Genomic DNA, 13,882 nt, shown 5'->3' on the forward strand with positions numbered 1-13,882 from the left:
ACGTAGTCATGCAAGGAGTGAGGGTGTCCTGCACTCATAAAGAACATGGCTGTATCTCGTAATCGGAGTCATCTTTAGTGTTCTAAGAACTATAATGTCTTTGTCTATTCACTGCACCGGATACCGCCAGCGCACAGGCGCGGCCTCCGGCTTGGACTTCCCACGCGTCAGCCTCAAAGAAATAAGACGCCGGCGGCCCAAAATGCCGCTCGACAGGGTGAACATTGGGAAAAATCGGCGCACGGATGCAATGTCATTGCCGCGTCCTCGCTGGAGGCTTCTTCAGCGAACACTTCTATCGAGTCCGCCATTAAGAAGGGCGAGGAAATGCAGCGATTCTTCGCAGCGCCTGTCGCCGAGCCGGACTGTGGGCAACCTCAGAGGCCCCTTAAAGAAGAATAAGCTCTTCGTCATTCCAGCCCTCCTCTAGCGCCACCTCCTCTTCGTCTCCCGCGTCTGCTCGGGGGCCGCTCTCCGCCCCAGCGTCACGACGACCGGCGCCTGGTAGCAGAAAAAGCTCTGCGCTTCCCTCCTGCAGAGGCTCGCGCGGCGGAGGCTGTTGCGACTCGTCCGCGCCAAGCCTAGAGCTCGAGCAGCCGAGATCCTCTGGCTCGCCGCTGCGACTCGACAAGCCGCTGTGCTGCCACGAGGACAGAACTTCCTCAGCTTCCTCGTCTTCCTGCCCCAAGGCCACCTTGCAAGAGAAGAGTGCAGCGGCGGCCGAAGGTGGCGCATGCGGAGGCCTCGACGCGAGCGCCTCTGGGCGCGTGGCGTCGACTCGCTGCGGCTCGCTTGAGGAGGCGGAAAACGCGGCGGGGTGGCCCTCGGGGAACTGGCAGAAAGGCGGCGGAGGAGAGGAAGCTGCAGACGACGAGGGGGATGGGGAAGACGAGGAAGGAAGGTCAACCAGCAATGCAGCGCGAGGAGTCATCCCTCGCGACGAGCCAGGCAAGGGACGCATCATCGCGCCGCTTGCAAACTCGGCACTCGCTGTAGCGACGCTCAACTGCAAATGGAGTGAGTCGCTGCTGCCTTCCGCTTCCCCTGCACCGCCCTCCGCGTCATCGTCGTCCCACGCGATATCCTGCGCAGCGTGACACACATTACACGACCGAGCGCGAGGACTTCAGCCGCAGTCGCACCAGACACAACTGCATACAGGGGACAAGAAATGCATGAATAAGGCATACACGGGCTGAGGACGACCAGCACGTGGGAAAAACAACACACATGTATATGGATCCCACTCGGCTGCCTCTGCGCCCATGTACTGGCATGCCCGCTCTCGCAGAAATAGCTGTGCCTGAAAATAAATAAATATATAAAAAAATATACACACAGGGCAAGCCCAGCAATTTCTCGCTTTGTCTTCTTTCCGCGCTTCGTCACAGGGGTCCACCTCTCCGCCCTCTTACCTCTTCGTCGAGCTCCGTGAGCCGCACCTTCGACTCTTCGCTCCTGTCGCCGCCAGCCGCTGCAGCCCCCGCCATCCAGCGCGCGTCAGACGGTGGGCCACCGGACGGCGCCTCAAAGCCTGAACTTCCCTCTCGGGGATCTCGCTTCTCTACTTCGCACGCGAGAAAAGAAGACGCCGGAGAGGACTCCGCGGTCGCTCTGAGGAGAGCGCGTACGCGAAACAAGAATCGCCGCCAGAAGAGCGCATCGCTGACTGCGTCGGGAACTGCAGACAGAGAAGACAAGTGGTGAACGGAGGAAGCTATCGCCGGAAAGCAAAGGACTCGCTCTCGCAGCGCCGCCTCACAAAAGAATCGAAACCTCAGAGAAGTATCTGTTGTCTCTGAAGGGTTCTCGCTGCCAACGAAATACGTCGCGGGTTTCGCCTGCATGTACGCGCTTTCACGGTATCCCTGCGCCGCGACGACACCATAGTCTTGTTATCGTTTTTGTTGTCGGCGATGACGAAAACTAGACGGCATTCACACACCCAGACGCCTTGCACGCTCCATGCGGAACCCAACGAGCGCTGACTGATCTTTTTAAAATCCCCCGCGGCCGCAAAAGGCGCCAAACAAACTCGGGAGCCCTCTGCAAGCGTCTGCAGGTAATCTTCGAACGCTTCTCTTTACACTCACCGAGCTGCCGCCGCATCTCCATCACGGCCGGGTCATGGAAGAAGTCGAGGAGGTCATCGTACGCCTCGACGCTGAAGTTTTCGAACTCGCGCGCCAGCGCATCCGCGTCGTCTCGGTTGGCTGACGACGGCGAAAGCGCGTGCTCAAGGAGAGAAAAATCCTCTGGAACGTCGCTGCTGAGCTCCAAGCGGGCGCGTGTCTCCCCCGCTGGCGCCAGCGACTCGCACACATCTTCGAGAAACGTGGCGCGGGAGCGAACGAGGGCGGCGTACTGCCGCTGGAGCTCCCGCGAGCCTCTGCAGAGCAGACAGCAACAGCACGAGGCGAGGCCGCATGCGTCGACGGAAGGATGTCGGAAAACCAAGAAAGCCGGGACGTTAGAAGAACCAACAGAGACAGTTTAGTGTTTACGATTCTCGGGCGAGAGAGAGAGAAGACCCCGAAAGCGTCTCGCATCGGGGGAGGTCCTGGCGACGATGAGGGTAGTGATGAGCAGGACGCACATGTTGTGCGGATCTCTCTAAGAACGCTACATACACAGCTTGGCATCCGATCGAGATTTTTTCGCGCCCTACCGTGCAATGCTGGAAGGCAATCGCTCCCGTACGTTCTGAGTTGTCGCCTGTCGCGCGTCGCTCCTTCTCCCTCCTGCTTCCTGGATCCAAGTTGCGAGGCTTCCTCCAGCAGCGCCTCGCAGCGCACGCCTCTCTGTGGGCCTCTGCGGCAGCCGCCCCGGCTCGCTGTCTCTCGGGTCTGAGAGCGCCGCGCTCCCGCTCCAGCCGGTGCTCTTGACGGCGTCGCTCGCCGAAGATACCAGAGAAGAGGCAGAGGAAAAGAGCGAAGAGAAGCCTGAGGAGACCGATTTCATGGCTGCGGCCGCAGTTCGGGCGGCTGCGAGGGTTCCGTCGTCGCGGGCGAGCCGACTCCACACGTCTGAGTCGTCCGCGAAGGGGCGAGACCGCAGCGGTTGCATCGGCGAGCTCGCGGCGGTCAGCGCCGAGGGCGACAAGCGAGACGCAGCGGAGGACGCGGAGTACATGACGGGGAGCGTCTGCGCGTGTCGAAGCGGAGACGGCGCCTGCACGTCTTCAACAGCCGACGTGGAGGAGGTGAGCGACGAGGGGAACAGGAAGGCCAGCTGCGAGACACTCTGCGAAGAGGCCGCCGCGGCGCCTGCAGACGAAGCGGGCGCCGCGAGGCGAACCTCTCCAGGGGGCGTCGACGCCGGCGGTGGCGACGGCGGCGTAGACGGCACGCGAGAGGAGAACGACGAAGCCGACCCTGGCGACGCAGACGACGCCGGCGGCGACGCGCCGTGTGCAAACACCGTCTGGTGTTTCTCGATCCAACGCTGCGAATCCCGCGCTAGCGTCCCGTAGAGCTCCTTCAGGTCTTCCGAGACATCCTGAGCGCAGTCGCCCTACACACTCACCGCTTTCGGGTATCCGGTCATACTGCGACGATGAGACTTAGGGTTTCATGCTTCCTGATCTACACGCAAATCCTGAATTCTACGAGTCTATGCATTCTGGTGACAGTGCACTTAATCTACACCTACTCTGATTCTTCTGAACGCGTGTGCGCCACGCGCAGCTGCCGCCTAGCAGAGGAACTTCGCGGGATAATACACGGGGACACACAGGTGCGACGCGGGAGTAGGCATCCAGCCACAGTCAGTTGCGCGGATGTAAACGACTGCCTGGAATCAAAAGGCTGCTTGAAACTTCGAAGACCCCTTCTCCCGCCTATGCAAAATACGCGTGACGCAGATCTACTAATTTATACATGTGCAGTCGGTCTATACGCATAGACACGTGTATACATATATATAGCAAGGCTTTTGTCGCGATCGCATGAGAAATCTCCACAGGAGACTATCAGCAGCTCGCGCGTGGAGCCGCTCTTCTTTGCGGCTCGTGGATACCCCCCCCCCGCCTACCACTTCCGCCTTGAGTTCTTCGACGAGGCCTCCAGCGGCCTCGGTCAGCCAGTGACTCCAGGAGGTCGCGGCTCGCGCCGCAGCCGAGACGCTGGTTGTGGCGGCTCGCGCCGCGACCGCGGTCGGAGCGTTGGCGCTGGGCTCCACCGCCTCCGGCGGAGTCTCCGCCTGTGTCTCCTCGCGCCAGAAACCCCTCATGCCTGTCCACTGGGAGACCCGGTTCAGAAGGCCTGCGGGCTCCGCGGACAAAGGGGAGCTGTCAGCCGCCTGCAACACAGCATGTGCAGCTGGCGACTCGCTCCGAGCTCCTAAAGCGGACGCACGAACGGGCGAGACGGGAGCGGCCGCGGAAGCTGCCGAAGGAGACGGCGCGGCGCAGGTTTGCAGCGCTGCTGAGGAGGCGCAGGGTGGAGCCGCCGAGGCACGTGGCGCCGCCGGCGACTGCGAAGAGAGCGGAGAGGGCGAAGAGGCGGACGCAGAAAAACGCAGCTTGGTCGCATCTGCTTCAGGCGTCTGGGGCACAGGATCGGGTCCTCCCCCACCCCCGGGCGAGCGGTCGACGCGGAGAGCCGCGGCGTTCAGAGACTCGCGGGCAGCCACCGTCGCCTCGACGGCGAGCAGAGCCGCTGAGCTCATCGCCGCCGCGGCAAGCTGCATGGCGCCCTCGCCGCCGACATGCGGGAGAGAAGGAGACTGCGAAAGAGAAGCGGGAAAATGAGGCGAAGGAGACGCCGCGAGAGCTGTAGGGGAGGCAGATGCGGCTCCCCCTGGGCGAGATGCCGGAGGAAAAAGCGTCTCACGCCGTGGAGACCGAAGTTGTTGGGAATCCACAGCACTCTGCTCCTCCCTGTTTGCCGCGGCCAGGCTCACTGCCGGCTCTTCGCGCAGAGGAGCGGCTGCCGCCATCCGATGAAAAAAAGAAGGCAGAGGCGACGAGGTGGAGACCGGCGAGCGCCTGAATCTACATTCGAACAGTTCGAGGAACCCTGCACGTAGCGACTCCGCAGTTTAAGTAGCCTGCTATCCTCGTGAGGATATGATGGATGGTAATTGTCTCCCCACGGACGGAAAAGGAAGGCCTCGCGTCTCGCGGGTCTTGGCAGCACCGATGCAGCAGGAGCGAGATGGTGCGCTGCCGCGTAGCTGCGCGAGTCTTGCAGGCACCCCAACTCTGCAGACGCCAAGTTTTTCTCGAGGGAAGGCCGCGCCGCTAGTGAACGGGGCCTTCTCTCCTGAGGTCACTCGCGGCCGCCATCCAACAAACACCTGTGGAGGACTCCATTCTCAGCCACGCAGGACACAGCAAAAGTGCCTCGTCGTTGCCCCGAGTGCCTTTGTTCCGTCTGAGGCGCGCGTAGAAGGAAATCGCTTTTTGGGAATTCGCTTTGAGCTCCGCGAAGTTTCAGAAGCGCTCCCCAGTCTCGTGAGCCACGCTGGCGACTCAGTCGTCCACCGCGCGTGGTGGGGGGCGGAGACGACGCAATTTCTCCGTTGTGTCGCGCAAAAGAAGGCTCTAGCGCTGCTTCCTGGTCTGAGAGGGAAGATGAGGCAACACAACCTTTCGCGCGACGAAAGGAGGAACGGCGACACCGCCAGACACGAACGAGGTTAGCGAGACGACGCAGAGTTTCCTCGGCCGAGCGGAAAGGTCGCAAAAATGCCGACTCAAGGAAAAGCAAGCAAATAGCGCGGTAAAAGGCCAAGAGATAGAGACACACGCGAACATATCCAGCCCGACAAACAATCTGTTTCCCGCGACAAAGACACCGCGAGCTACTAGGCGCTGGACACGCGCGGGAGACGAGACTCTCGGGCAGCTACCTCCCACGTGCGAAGGAGCCTGCCAATCTCACCGTGGCTTTCGCTCTTGACGAAGTCACTCAGGGCGACAGAGAGGGATTTGTGCAGGCACGAGAGGGAAGTTGAAACAAGACTCAAGTCCCCTCGAAACGCGAAAAGAAGGCGGAGGGAATGTGCGAACATGGTCACGCCGTGACTCCGCATCCCCCCTCTCGAGAGTCGCACGGCCTGCCTCTGGCGAGCTTTTTACAGCGGCGAGGCAGACGTCCCTCGGAGCGCCATCGAAGGCGGTCGCCGCGCCACACTCAGACGAAATCGCCTTCAACACACTCATAATTAACGTGCACAGGGTCTCGAGCCCCTGTCATTCGCTGTGAAGGCATCGTCTATCCTGCGAGATCAGCGCCGCGCAGGCTCCGCAGGTCCGCTGCTCTCTGTATGGCGTGACTCGCGAGTCGCGCCAGGCTAGCAGGCCCGAGCGAAGCCTGTCATGTGTTTGAGCCGCTCGCAGGCGCGCTGCCGTTAGCGCCCAGCTCAAGAAAAACGAGGATTCAAACCCCTCAGAGGGCATGGGGTTGTGTGTGTATCTGCAATCCAGTGGGCACCCCGCCCCAGAGTGCTCTGCGCCTCTACAGAGCTCCTCTCTTGCCTGTATTTTCTGCAGCTCTCCAGAGGCTAACAGCCGTGAAGGTGGAAGAATGAAGGCGCTGAAGTGCCTGGATGCTCGCCTCAGTTTTTTTTCTAAAGGGTTTTTCAGAGCTGAAGCAAGTGGAAAAAGCGACTCAGCCGGAGCCGGAGCTGGGCGCTGCCGCCGCGCGGGCGGCTCTTCTACGCAGGCGGCGTCTTGACTCGATCGGTGAAAATTTTTTTTCGTTTTATCGGTTACGGTCGTCCACAGCAGCATCATGTGGCGGGAAGAGGTGAAAGGCCGGGGTTTGTGTTCCGCTCCCCGCGATTCGCGTTCTCCGCATATAAGCCTCTGAGCGAGCTACACACTCGAGAAGTAGACATAGCGTACCACGCACGCTGAGCAACGCAGGAACGCGCATGTGCGGAAAGACGGTCTGGCAACGGAAACTTTTCGATGAAGGAGGGAGAGCAAGGTACGAACGCATCGAGGATGGGAGGACTCCGGAGCCCGCACCGTGCGAAAATTGAGGCTGGAGGACGTCGCCAGAGGTTCTTGTCGGCACTACACACCGTCCGTGCAAAAAAAAACAGGAGCGCCCGCGGCGCTGACATGAAACGAGATAGACTGGAGCCTTGCTCTAGTTGTATACACTCCAGCAGGCGCGAGCTCTTGGGCTTCTTTCGTCTTTGCCCGGCAAAAGGGAGTCTTTTGGGGTCCCATTCCGAAGTCGCCTGAACATAATTCACCTATCTCGCCTGGACCGTGGATTCTCGGCTGCGACGCTCGCTGCTCGCGTAATCCACTTCCCTCTCGTTTCCCGCCTTCGTGGTGGTTGGCGTCTCGACGCATCGCGGTCACCGCCTCCGCCTCCCTCTTTTCTCAACCACGTTTCCGGCTGCGTTCTCCCCGTGTCAGGGCCAAAAGAGAAGAGCCGACAGACCGTCTTTTCTCTAGCGTTCTCCTCACTTTGTTTGTTTGTTCAGGTGTACGTACACCTGCGTTGTTTGCGTGTCGTCCGCGAAAGTGCCTGTCGCCGTTTCCACTTGTTCGCTTTCTCACCGCCAACATGGTTCTCTGTGCATCTTTGTCGGCGGCGACCACCTCCGTGGCCGCTCGCTCAGCCGCATCCACGCCCCTGCGCCAGTCTTCGAGGACTGGCTCCTCTGCGCGCTTCTTTTCCTTCTTCGCGCCGTCCCGCGCGTCACTCCCTTCTGCAATCTCCGCTCTGCAGCAGCTTTCGCGGCCGGCTCCCGCGGCCGCCCTCGCGTCGCAGCTCCAGCAGAAGCGCAGCGTCGGCGGCAGCGCCATTGACTTCACGGTTGCGTGCCGCACCACCGCCGAGACCAGAAAGGACTTCGGTGCGACCACTCCCATGAACCTCTTCACTGCTGTCAACTCGGCTCTGCACACTGTGCTTGAAACCGACCCGACGTACGTCAGCGTCTCAGGACTGTGGGGGAAGGGAGACCACGCAGTACGCGTGCGCGCCAGCGTGCTTTCTCGCTGCGGTTTCTGCGCCAACACGCCCGACCTGTGCAGCCGCGGGGGAGGGCGAGTAGTGAGGTTCTGCACATGGGACCTGCTGGAGTCGCATGGCTTTTGTCTGCTTCGCGCCAGTCGTGTCGCGTCTGCGTATGCAGATTGGCCTTCGGCGCTTCGGCGTAGGCGGGCGCGCGCGCCACCCCCCACGGTTCGATTCACAAGTCGCTCTGCGTGCGCGTGGAGCTCCTTGAGAATGCCTGTAGCTTGCGCCGCCGTCGTGAGCCGTTCTCCGCGGTGTGAAAGGCCGAGAAGCCGCAAAGCAGAACTAAATTGCGGGCAGTGCTCATGGCCATTCCTAAACACATCCTCACGTGGCGTGCGCGGGATCTCTTGTCGCCTCGCGCGCGCGCCTTGCATCTACTCCACGTCTTCGATGCCGTTGATAGAGACCCTCGCGCTGCTTGCGTGCCTTCTTTCGCAGAGCCTGCGTTTTCGGCGAGGATGTGGCCTTTGGAGGAGTCTTCCGCTGCTCTGTCGACCTCCGCGAGAAGTTCGGCGGCCACCGCGTCTTCAACACTCCTCTCTCTGAACAGGTCCGTGGAGAGAAGTTTCGAGGCTTCGGGGTTCGAGCGTGGGGTCGCTTCTCGAGCGCAGTCAGAAGGACGACCCTCCCCCCGCCGTCCCCCGCCGCTCAGCCCTGCGGGTGGCAACTGGCACTGGACGGCAGAAACCACGCGCGGCAGAGAAGAGAGGGTCGTCGTGCAAGGCAACCCCCAAGCAAGAGGCGGACCTTAGCGACGCGGGCGCCCAGCGAGCGGGGCGGCGCTCGAGGGCTCCCCGATGCCGTGCCCGGTATGGGTCAAGATAGTCCCTGCCCAGAGGAGCGGCAGCAGAGCCAAGCAGGAAGCTGTGCAGCGTGAGATTGCAGCGGTGATGGTGCTGTGCGATCGGTGTTTTCTTCGATCTGGCTCTCCAGGGTATCGCCGGCTTCGGCATTGGCATGGCCGCAGTCGGCTACACAGCCATCGGCGAAATCCAGTTCGGCGACTACATCCTTCCCGCTTTCGACCAGGTGAGACTTGTGTTGAATTCGTTCGTCTTCGCAGTCGACCTCGCGTCGTTTGCTTGGATTCCGTTGCCTCTATTGCTGGTGGTGTCGTGCAAGGGTAGAGCCGATATGGCAGTTGTATATACAATCTAGTCCGCCATGTAAGACGTAACTCGCTGATGGAATACCACTCCCACCTTCCTTCGTCTTTCCCTCTCCGCGCGTGGCTTCCGTTGCCTCGCGCTGCGCGTCGCCTCGCTGTTCCTGGAACAACAAGCGACTTCTTCATTTAAGAAAGGAACTGACTGAACTTGCATCTTCGCACGCAGCACCCATCAAACATCTTGCTGGGTCTCTATATTGAATAAGACGTCTTGAGTGTTATGTATATTATATGAAAAAAAACCGTAAATGTTCGTAAAACACTGTCTTATATGAAAACTTCCGCTTCTCTCCTCCATCCGCGCCGCCGTCACCGCCTCTCGGCCTCCATCCCTTTTTTCCTCCCCTCCCCTCCCCCTCCTCTCCCCCGCCCCTCTCCCTCCCCTCAGGGTCTTTTGCGGGTTTCGTGAGGATGGAGTTCCGTTTTTTTCCATCTGCCCGTCTCTCTCTTGTCCGCAGATCGCCAACGAGGCCGCCAAGTTCCGCTACCGCAGCGGCGGCAACTGGAACTGCGGCAAGCTTACGATTCGCAGCACTTGGGGCGCTGTAGGCCACGGAGGGCTGTACCACTCGCAGGCTCCAGAGGCGTACTTCGCCCACGCCTCCGGTCTCAAGGTGAGGTGGAGTCGCAGTTGCACGCCTTGAAACGGGATTCCGAGGTCTCTACAAACTGCGTTTATGTGGGGAGCAGATACGACGGGGGGACTCGCTCCTCGCCACGCGCGCGCTGGCCTCCGGCGGAGAAAGGAGCCTTGTCCTCGCGCTGTTCCTGTCTCTCTGCATGTCTCTGCTTCAGTCTCTGTGTTTGCTGTCTGCGGAGAGCGTCGCTGGCGGCTCCACCCTCCGTAGTTCTCTTTAAGCAGTGTCAGTTTCGTCGCACTTCGTTTGTTTCTCCCGCCGGGCAGACTGGTCGCTGCGGTGCTGGGTTTCTGTTTTAGATCGTCGTGCCTCGAGGCCCGTACCAGACTAAAGGTCTGCTTCTCTCCTCGATTCGCGACCCAAACCCCGTTGTCTTCTTCGAGCCCAAAATCCTCTACCGCGCCGCCGTCGACGAAGTCCCCGTCGGCGACTACGAGCTGCCGCTGAGTCACGCAGAGATCGTGACGGAAGGATCTCACGTAAGCAGAACAGCGACGCCTGGTCAGTTGTGCAGACATGGGGCTGTCTCGCTGCGATTCTCCTTGCGTGCGTCGCCTGCCGCGCACAGCCCGGCTGTGTTTCTATCGAGCTCGTCGTCTCCGTGGAGGCCCGCATTCTCCCCTTCCAACGATGTACACATATACTTGTATGCGTGCAAGCAAACGTACGTATATTTTCCTGTATGTACATACATATATATTCGTGTATGCTCACGTATATATATGTATGTGTATGGTTGCAGATGAGCATGTGTTTGTGTCTGCGAGAGGTCGAGAGGTGCGGTGCGCGGTCACTGGAGAAGAGGAGTCTGTTTCGTTTGTTTCGTTCAGATCACCGCCGTGTCTTGGGGGACACAGGTTCACCGCCTGTTGAAGGCGGCGCAGGAGGTGGAGAAGGAGGGCATCTCCGTCGAGGTCATCGACCTGCAGACTATCCTGCCGTGGGACATCGACACCATCATGAAGTCTGTGAAGAAGACAAGCCGATGCCTCATCACCCACGAGGCTCCAATGACCATGGGCTTTGGCGCCGAAATCGCCGCGTCCATTCAGGAGAAATGCTTCTTCAGCCTCGAGGCCCCCATCAAGCGCGTCACCGGATACGACACGCCCTTCCCCCTCGCCTTCGAGCCTGTGAGAATCGATGAGATATCCGCCAAAGACAGACGAGCTGGCTCCTCCCTGCAGCAGCAGGTTGTGAAGCAGCTGCTGCGTCTCGGCTTCTGCGTGCCTCGTTTGCATGCTTTGGTTTCCTAAGTTTCGTTTGCAGCGCTGTGGAGAGGCGCAGACAGAGCTTTCGGGCTTTCTTTCGGTGGCGACGTGCAACTTCACCATCTGTTTCGTGTGTGGATGCGTGTGCGCTGCAGTTCTATTTGCCGGATGAACACAAGCTGGTCGAGGCGCTCCGCGAGTTGAAGAAGGCGTAAGTTCGCGGTCAACTCCGCAGCGCCAAAGGCGCGGAAGAAGATTCGGAGGTAGTCGTTGCGTTTCCGCCCAGCGGAGGGTAGCACCAGGGGAGAAACGCGCTGCAGAGAATCTGAACGGCGACCTGCGAGGAACTGGAGAAAGCGAAGGCCGCGAGGATCGAGACGCACGCGGCGCTCGAGCCAGGGCCGCGCCGGAGACAGAAGATAGCGCTGCCAAGTGCGTTAACGAGGCGTAGGTCTGCGTGCTTGTCTCGTATTCGGGAGCTTGCGTTTTTGATCACGCGCTAAGTCGCGGCCTGGCTGCGTGGCGCCCGTCTCTTCTCTCTCTCTTGTTTCTCTGTCGTGGACACGCGCGCCGCCTCTCTCCAGCAGAGGTTTAGGGTTTTTCGAAGGAGTGAAAAACCCCAACTTTGTGTAGAGCTGTCGGATTTTCTGTCGTGCTAAAACCAGCCGCGTGGCGCGCGCCTCGCGGCCGTGCTGAGCACACAGAGGACATCGCACCTTACGTGTGAGACGCAGGGGATAGGGCGTTTCCACGTGTTCGAGAGAAAGCCAAGCCTATGTCAGGCATCGAGCGGTCACGCGCTAACGTCCACGCTGAAACGTGTATGACTAATCAGCGCCCCGTTTTCGAAACAGGCATTTCTCAGTCTGCTGTGCCGGTGCAGCTCCAAGAAACGATGCCGCCTGTTGAAGGGGTACTTTTTGATACGTATAGCTGCTGGGTTGTGCAGCTGCGCTGCCTTTCTCGTTGAAGCGTGAAGACGAGTGGCTCTAGCTCTGCAGGCGTTTTCTTCGAAGAGACACAGGATGAGCTGCTTGCTGCCTCTTTCTTCACTCAGCTAGTTATTGAAAAACACTCAGAGCCCAAAGTTGGAGTGACCTGTGGCCGCCGCACTCTCAGGATAAAGCAGAAAAGCATTTTCCTTGCAGAGCTCATGCCAAAGGCAGGTAGAGTCAGTGGGCGCCGCGCCTGTGCGGACTCTCTTGATTCTGTCGGCTATACAGGCGGTATTTGCGCGCGAAACATCCTTCTTTCCGCGCAAAAACCGAAAACCGACTTCCTATTCAAGTCTATCCAGAGAACGTAGGGGGCACTTTGACGAGGGAGGGGCTTCAGACGCACGCAGACGTGATCTCTTGGTTAAAGAACGGCGCCTGTGCGGATGCAGTTTGCATCCATCACAGGAGTCGCTGAGTTGCCTGACAGGGGAGCGACTTTCCCTCTTTATATTTTTCCCAAAGGACCGCCCAACACAGCAGCGCTAGTGCGTTTCAGCGAATTCGTTCGCTTAAGCAGGAACTCTGGAATTTAGGGTTTTCTTTCCCGCGTCTCAACTCTAAACGTGAAAACAGCGCCGCTGTGATAAGCGCCTCTGGCGCGCGCTCTAGAGCATGGGGTACTGGAATCCACAAGGACACTATTACAGCATCTACTTTTTTGAAATCCTCGTCGTCTGGGCTTCTTTATTCTTGCCGGTCGAAGCTGTATACATGTCTGCACTTGGCAGAATATGTAAGCATGTGTGTCGAGAATTTGTGGCTTCCATGGGAGCTCGCGAACATGCGCAAATGGAAAAGAAGGTGTCTTCTGGAGCAAACTCCAAGCTTCCACGAGACATATTTGAGTTTCCGCATACCTTTAGAGCCCTGTATTTATTTTGTAGAATTTTTTTTGTTCTCTGTATCTCTTTCTTCGCTGCCGCCTCATGCCATGCACTTCAAATAGCTGCCGCATGCGTTTCCGTCTTTAAGCCGACGGGGCTTTTTTTCAGCGCACACTGACGAAAAGCAGAATTCGTCTCCTCTATCTCTGTAAGAGATGCACGAACACGGCGTTTCGTCTCTTCGAAGCTTGTCGTGTGTATCTTCGGTTGGTCGCTTCTTACTCTGCCTCGATCGTGCATCTTGTCTGCTTCATCTCGTGAGGCAGACAGTTCACTGATCGCGCATTTTGCGTGGATTTCTGCCGCGGTTTCCATTGATTCCCACAGACACCTCGGTTTCCTGTACATGCGTATCTCTTCCGCGCTTCTTTCTTCGATTCTCCGTCTCTGCAACTCTTCCTTTCCACCCTTATCTTCGCTCCTCCGCTGAGGTAGAACTCTGTATGTTTACTTTGAGTGTCTGCTGCATGTTTCGAGGTCGCTCCGGCGCTCGTTTTTACTCGCGTTTACGAAGGTCCCGTTTCCTTCCTGTCTTTTCTCTCTTCTTCTCCTCTCTGCGTCATCGTTTCTGATGCTTTCTTTCGCCTTCGCGTGGCGCCTGTAGTCGTCTGGCGACGTTCTGTGGTTTCCCCGGTCTCTTCTGTTTCTGTTTTCAACAAGGTTGGTCGTCCAGGCGCCGCGCAAATTCTTCGCAGTGAGTCTCCTCCCTCTTGTCTCTGTTTCCCTCGCGTGCTTTTCTCTTCTTCTCCTCAGCTCGTGTGACCCTTTTTCTGTCAGTCAGTCGCGTGCGGACTCTCGCTCTACCCCCTCGGTGCTCTATCGTATCGCTCCTTTGGCGGCGTTTTCTCGGCTCGGTTTACCTCCTCGTCTTCGGCGCTGCCCTTCCCTCTCGCCACCTCTCCTTCCTCTCCCCGCGTGTTCTTCTTCTCTGGCGCCTGGCGTGCTTCCGCCGACGCAGCGACATCTTCCGGGTGATACATCGTGGCGGCGAAGAG

General features: G+C 59.1%; 2 protein-coding genes across 2 annotated transcripts; one reads left to right on the top strand and one right to left on the bottom strand.

Moving 5' to 3' along the window:
* Nucleotides 1–388: 388 nt before the first annotated feature.
* Nucleotides 389–4,938, bottom strand: BESB_075200 (uncharacterized protein; the record flags this gene model as incomplete). The annotated part of the gene is made up of 5 exons (XM_029365893.1): nucleotides 389–1,084; nucleotides 1,416–1,681; nucleotides 2,094–2,389; nucleotides 2,669–3,498; nucleotides 4,033–4,938. The coding sequence occupies 5 exons, from the start codon at nucleotides 4,936–4,938 to the stop codon at nucleotides 389–391; spliced, it is 2,994 nt and encodes a 997-aa protein (XP_029218377.1).
* A 2,591-nt stretch (nucleotides 4,939–7,529) lies between these two features.
* BESB_075210 (putative pyruvate dehydrogenase E1 component, beta subunit) lies at nucleotides 7,530–11,220 on the top strand (the record flags this gene model as incomplete). Its single annotated transcript, XM_029365894.1, has 7 exons — nucleotides 7,530–7,894; nucleotides 8,427–8,538; nucleotides 8,922–9,017; nucleotides 9,615–9,770; nucleotides 10,094–10,273; nucleotides 10,625–10,927; nucleotides 11,161–11,220. 7 exons carry the CDS (start codon nucleotides 7,530–7,532, stop codon nucleotides 11,218–11,220), a joined length of 1,272 nt encoding a protein of 423 aa, XP_029218378.1.
* Between the last annotated feature and the right edge of the window lie 2,662 nt (nucleotides 11,221–13,882).

The sequence above is a fragment of the Besnoitia besnoiti genome (genome assembly GCF_002563875.1).
Source record: "Besnoitia besnoiti strain Bb-Ger1 chromosome Unknown contig00007, whole genome shotgun sequence".
Lineage (NCBI taxonomy): Eukaryota > Apicomplexa > Conoidasida > Eucoccidiorida > Sarcocystidae > Besnoitia > Besnoitia besnoiti.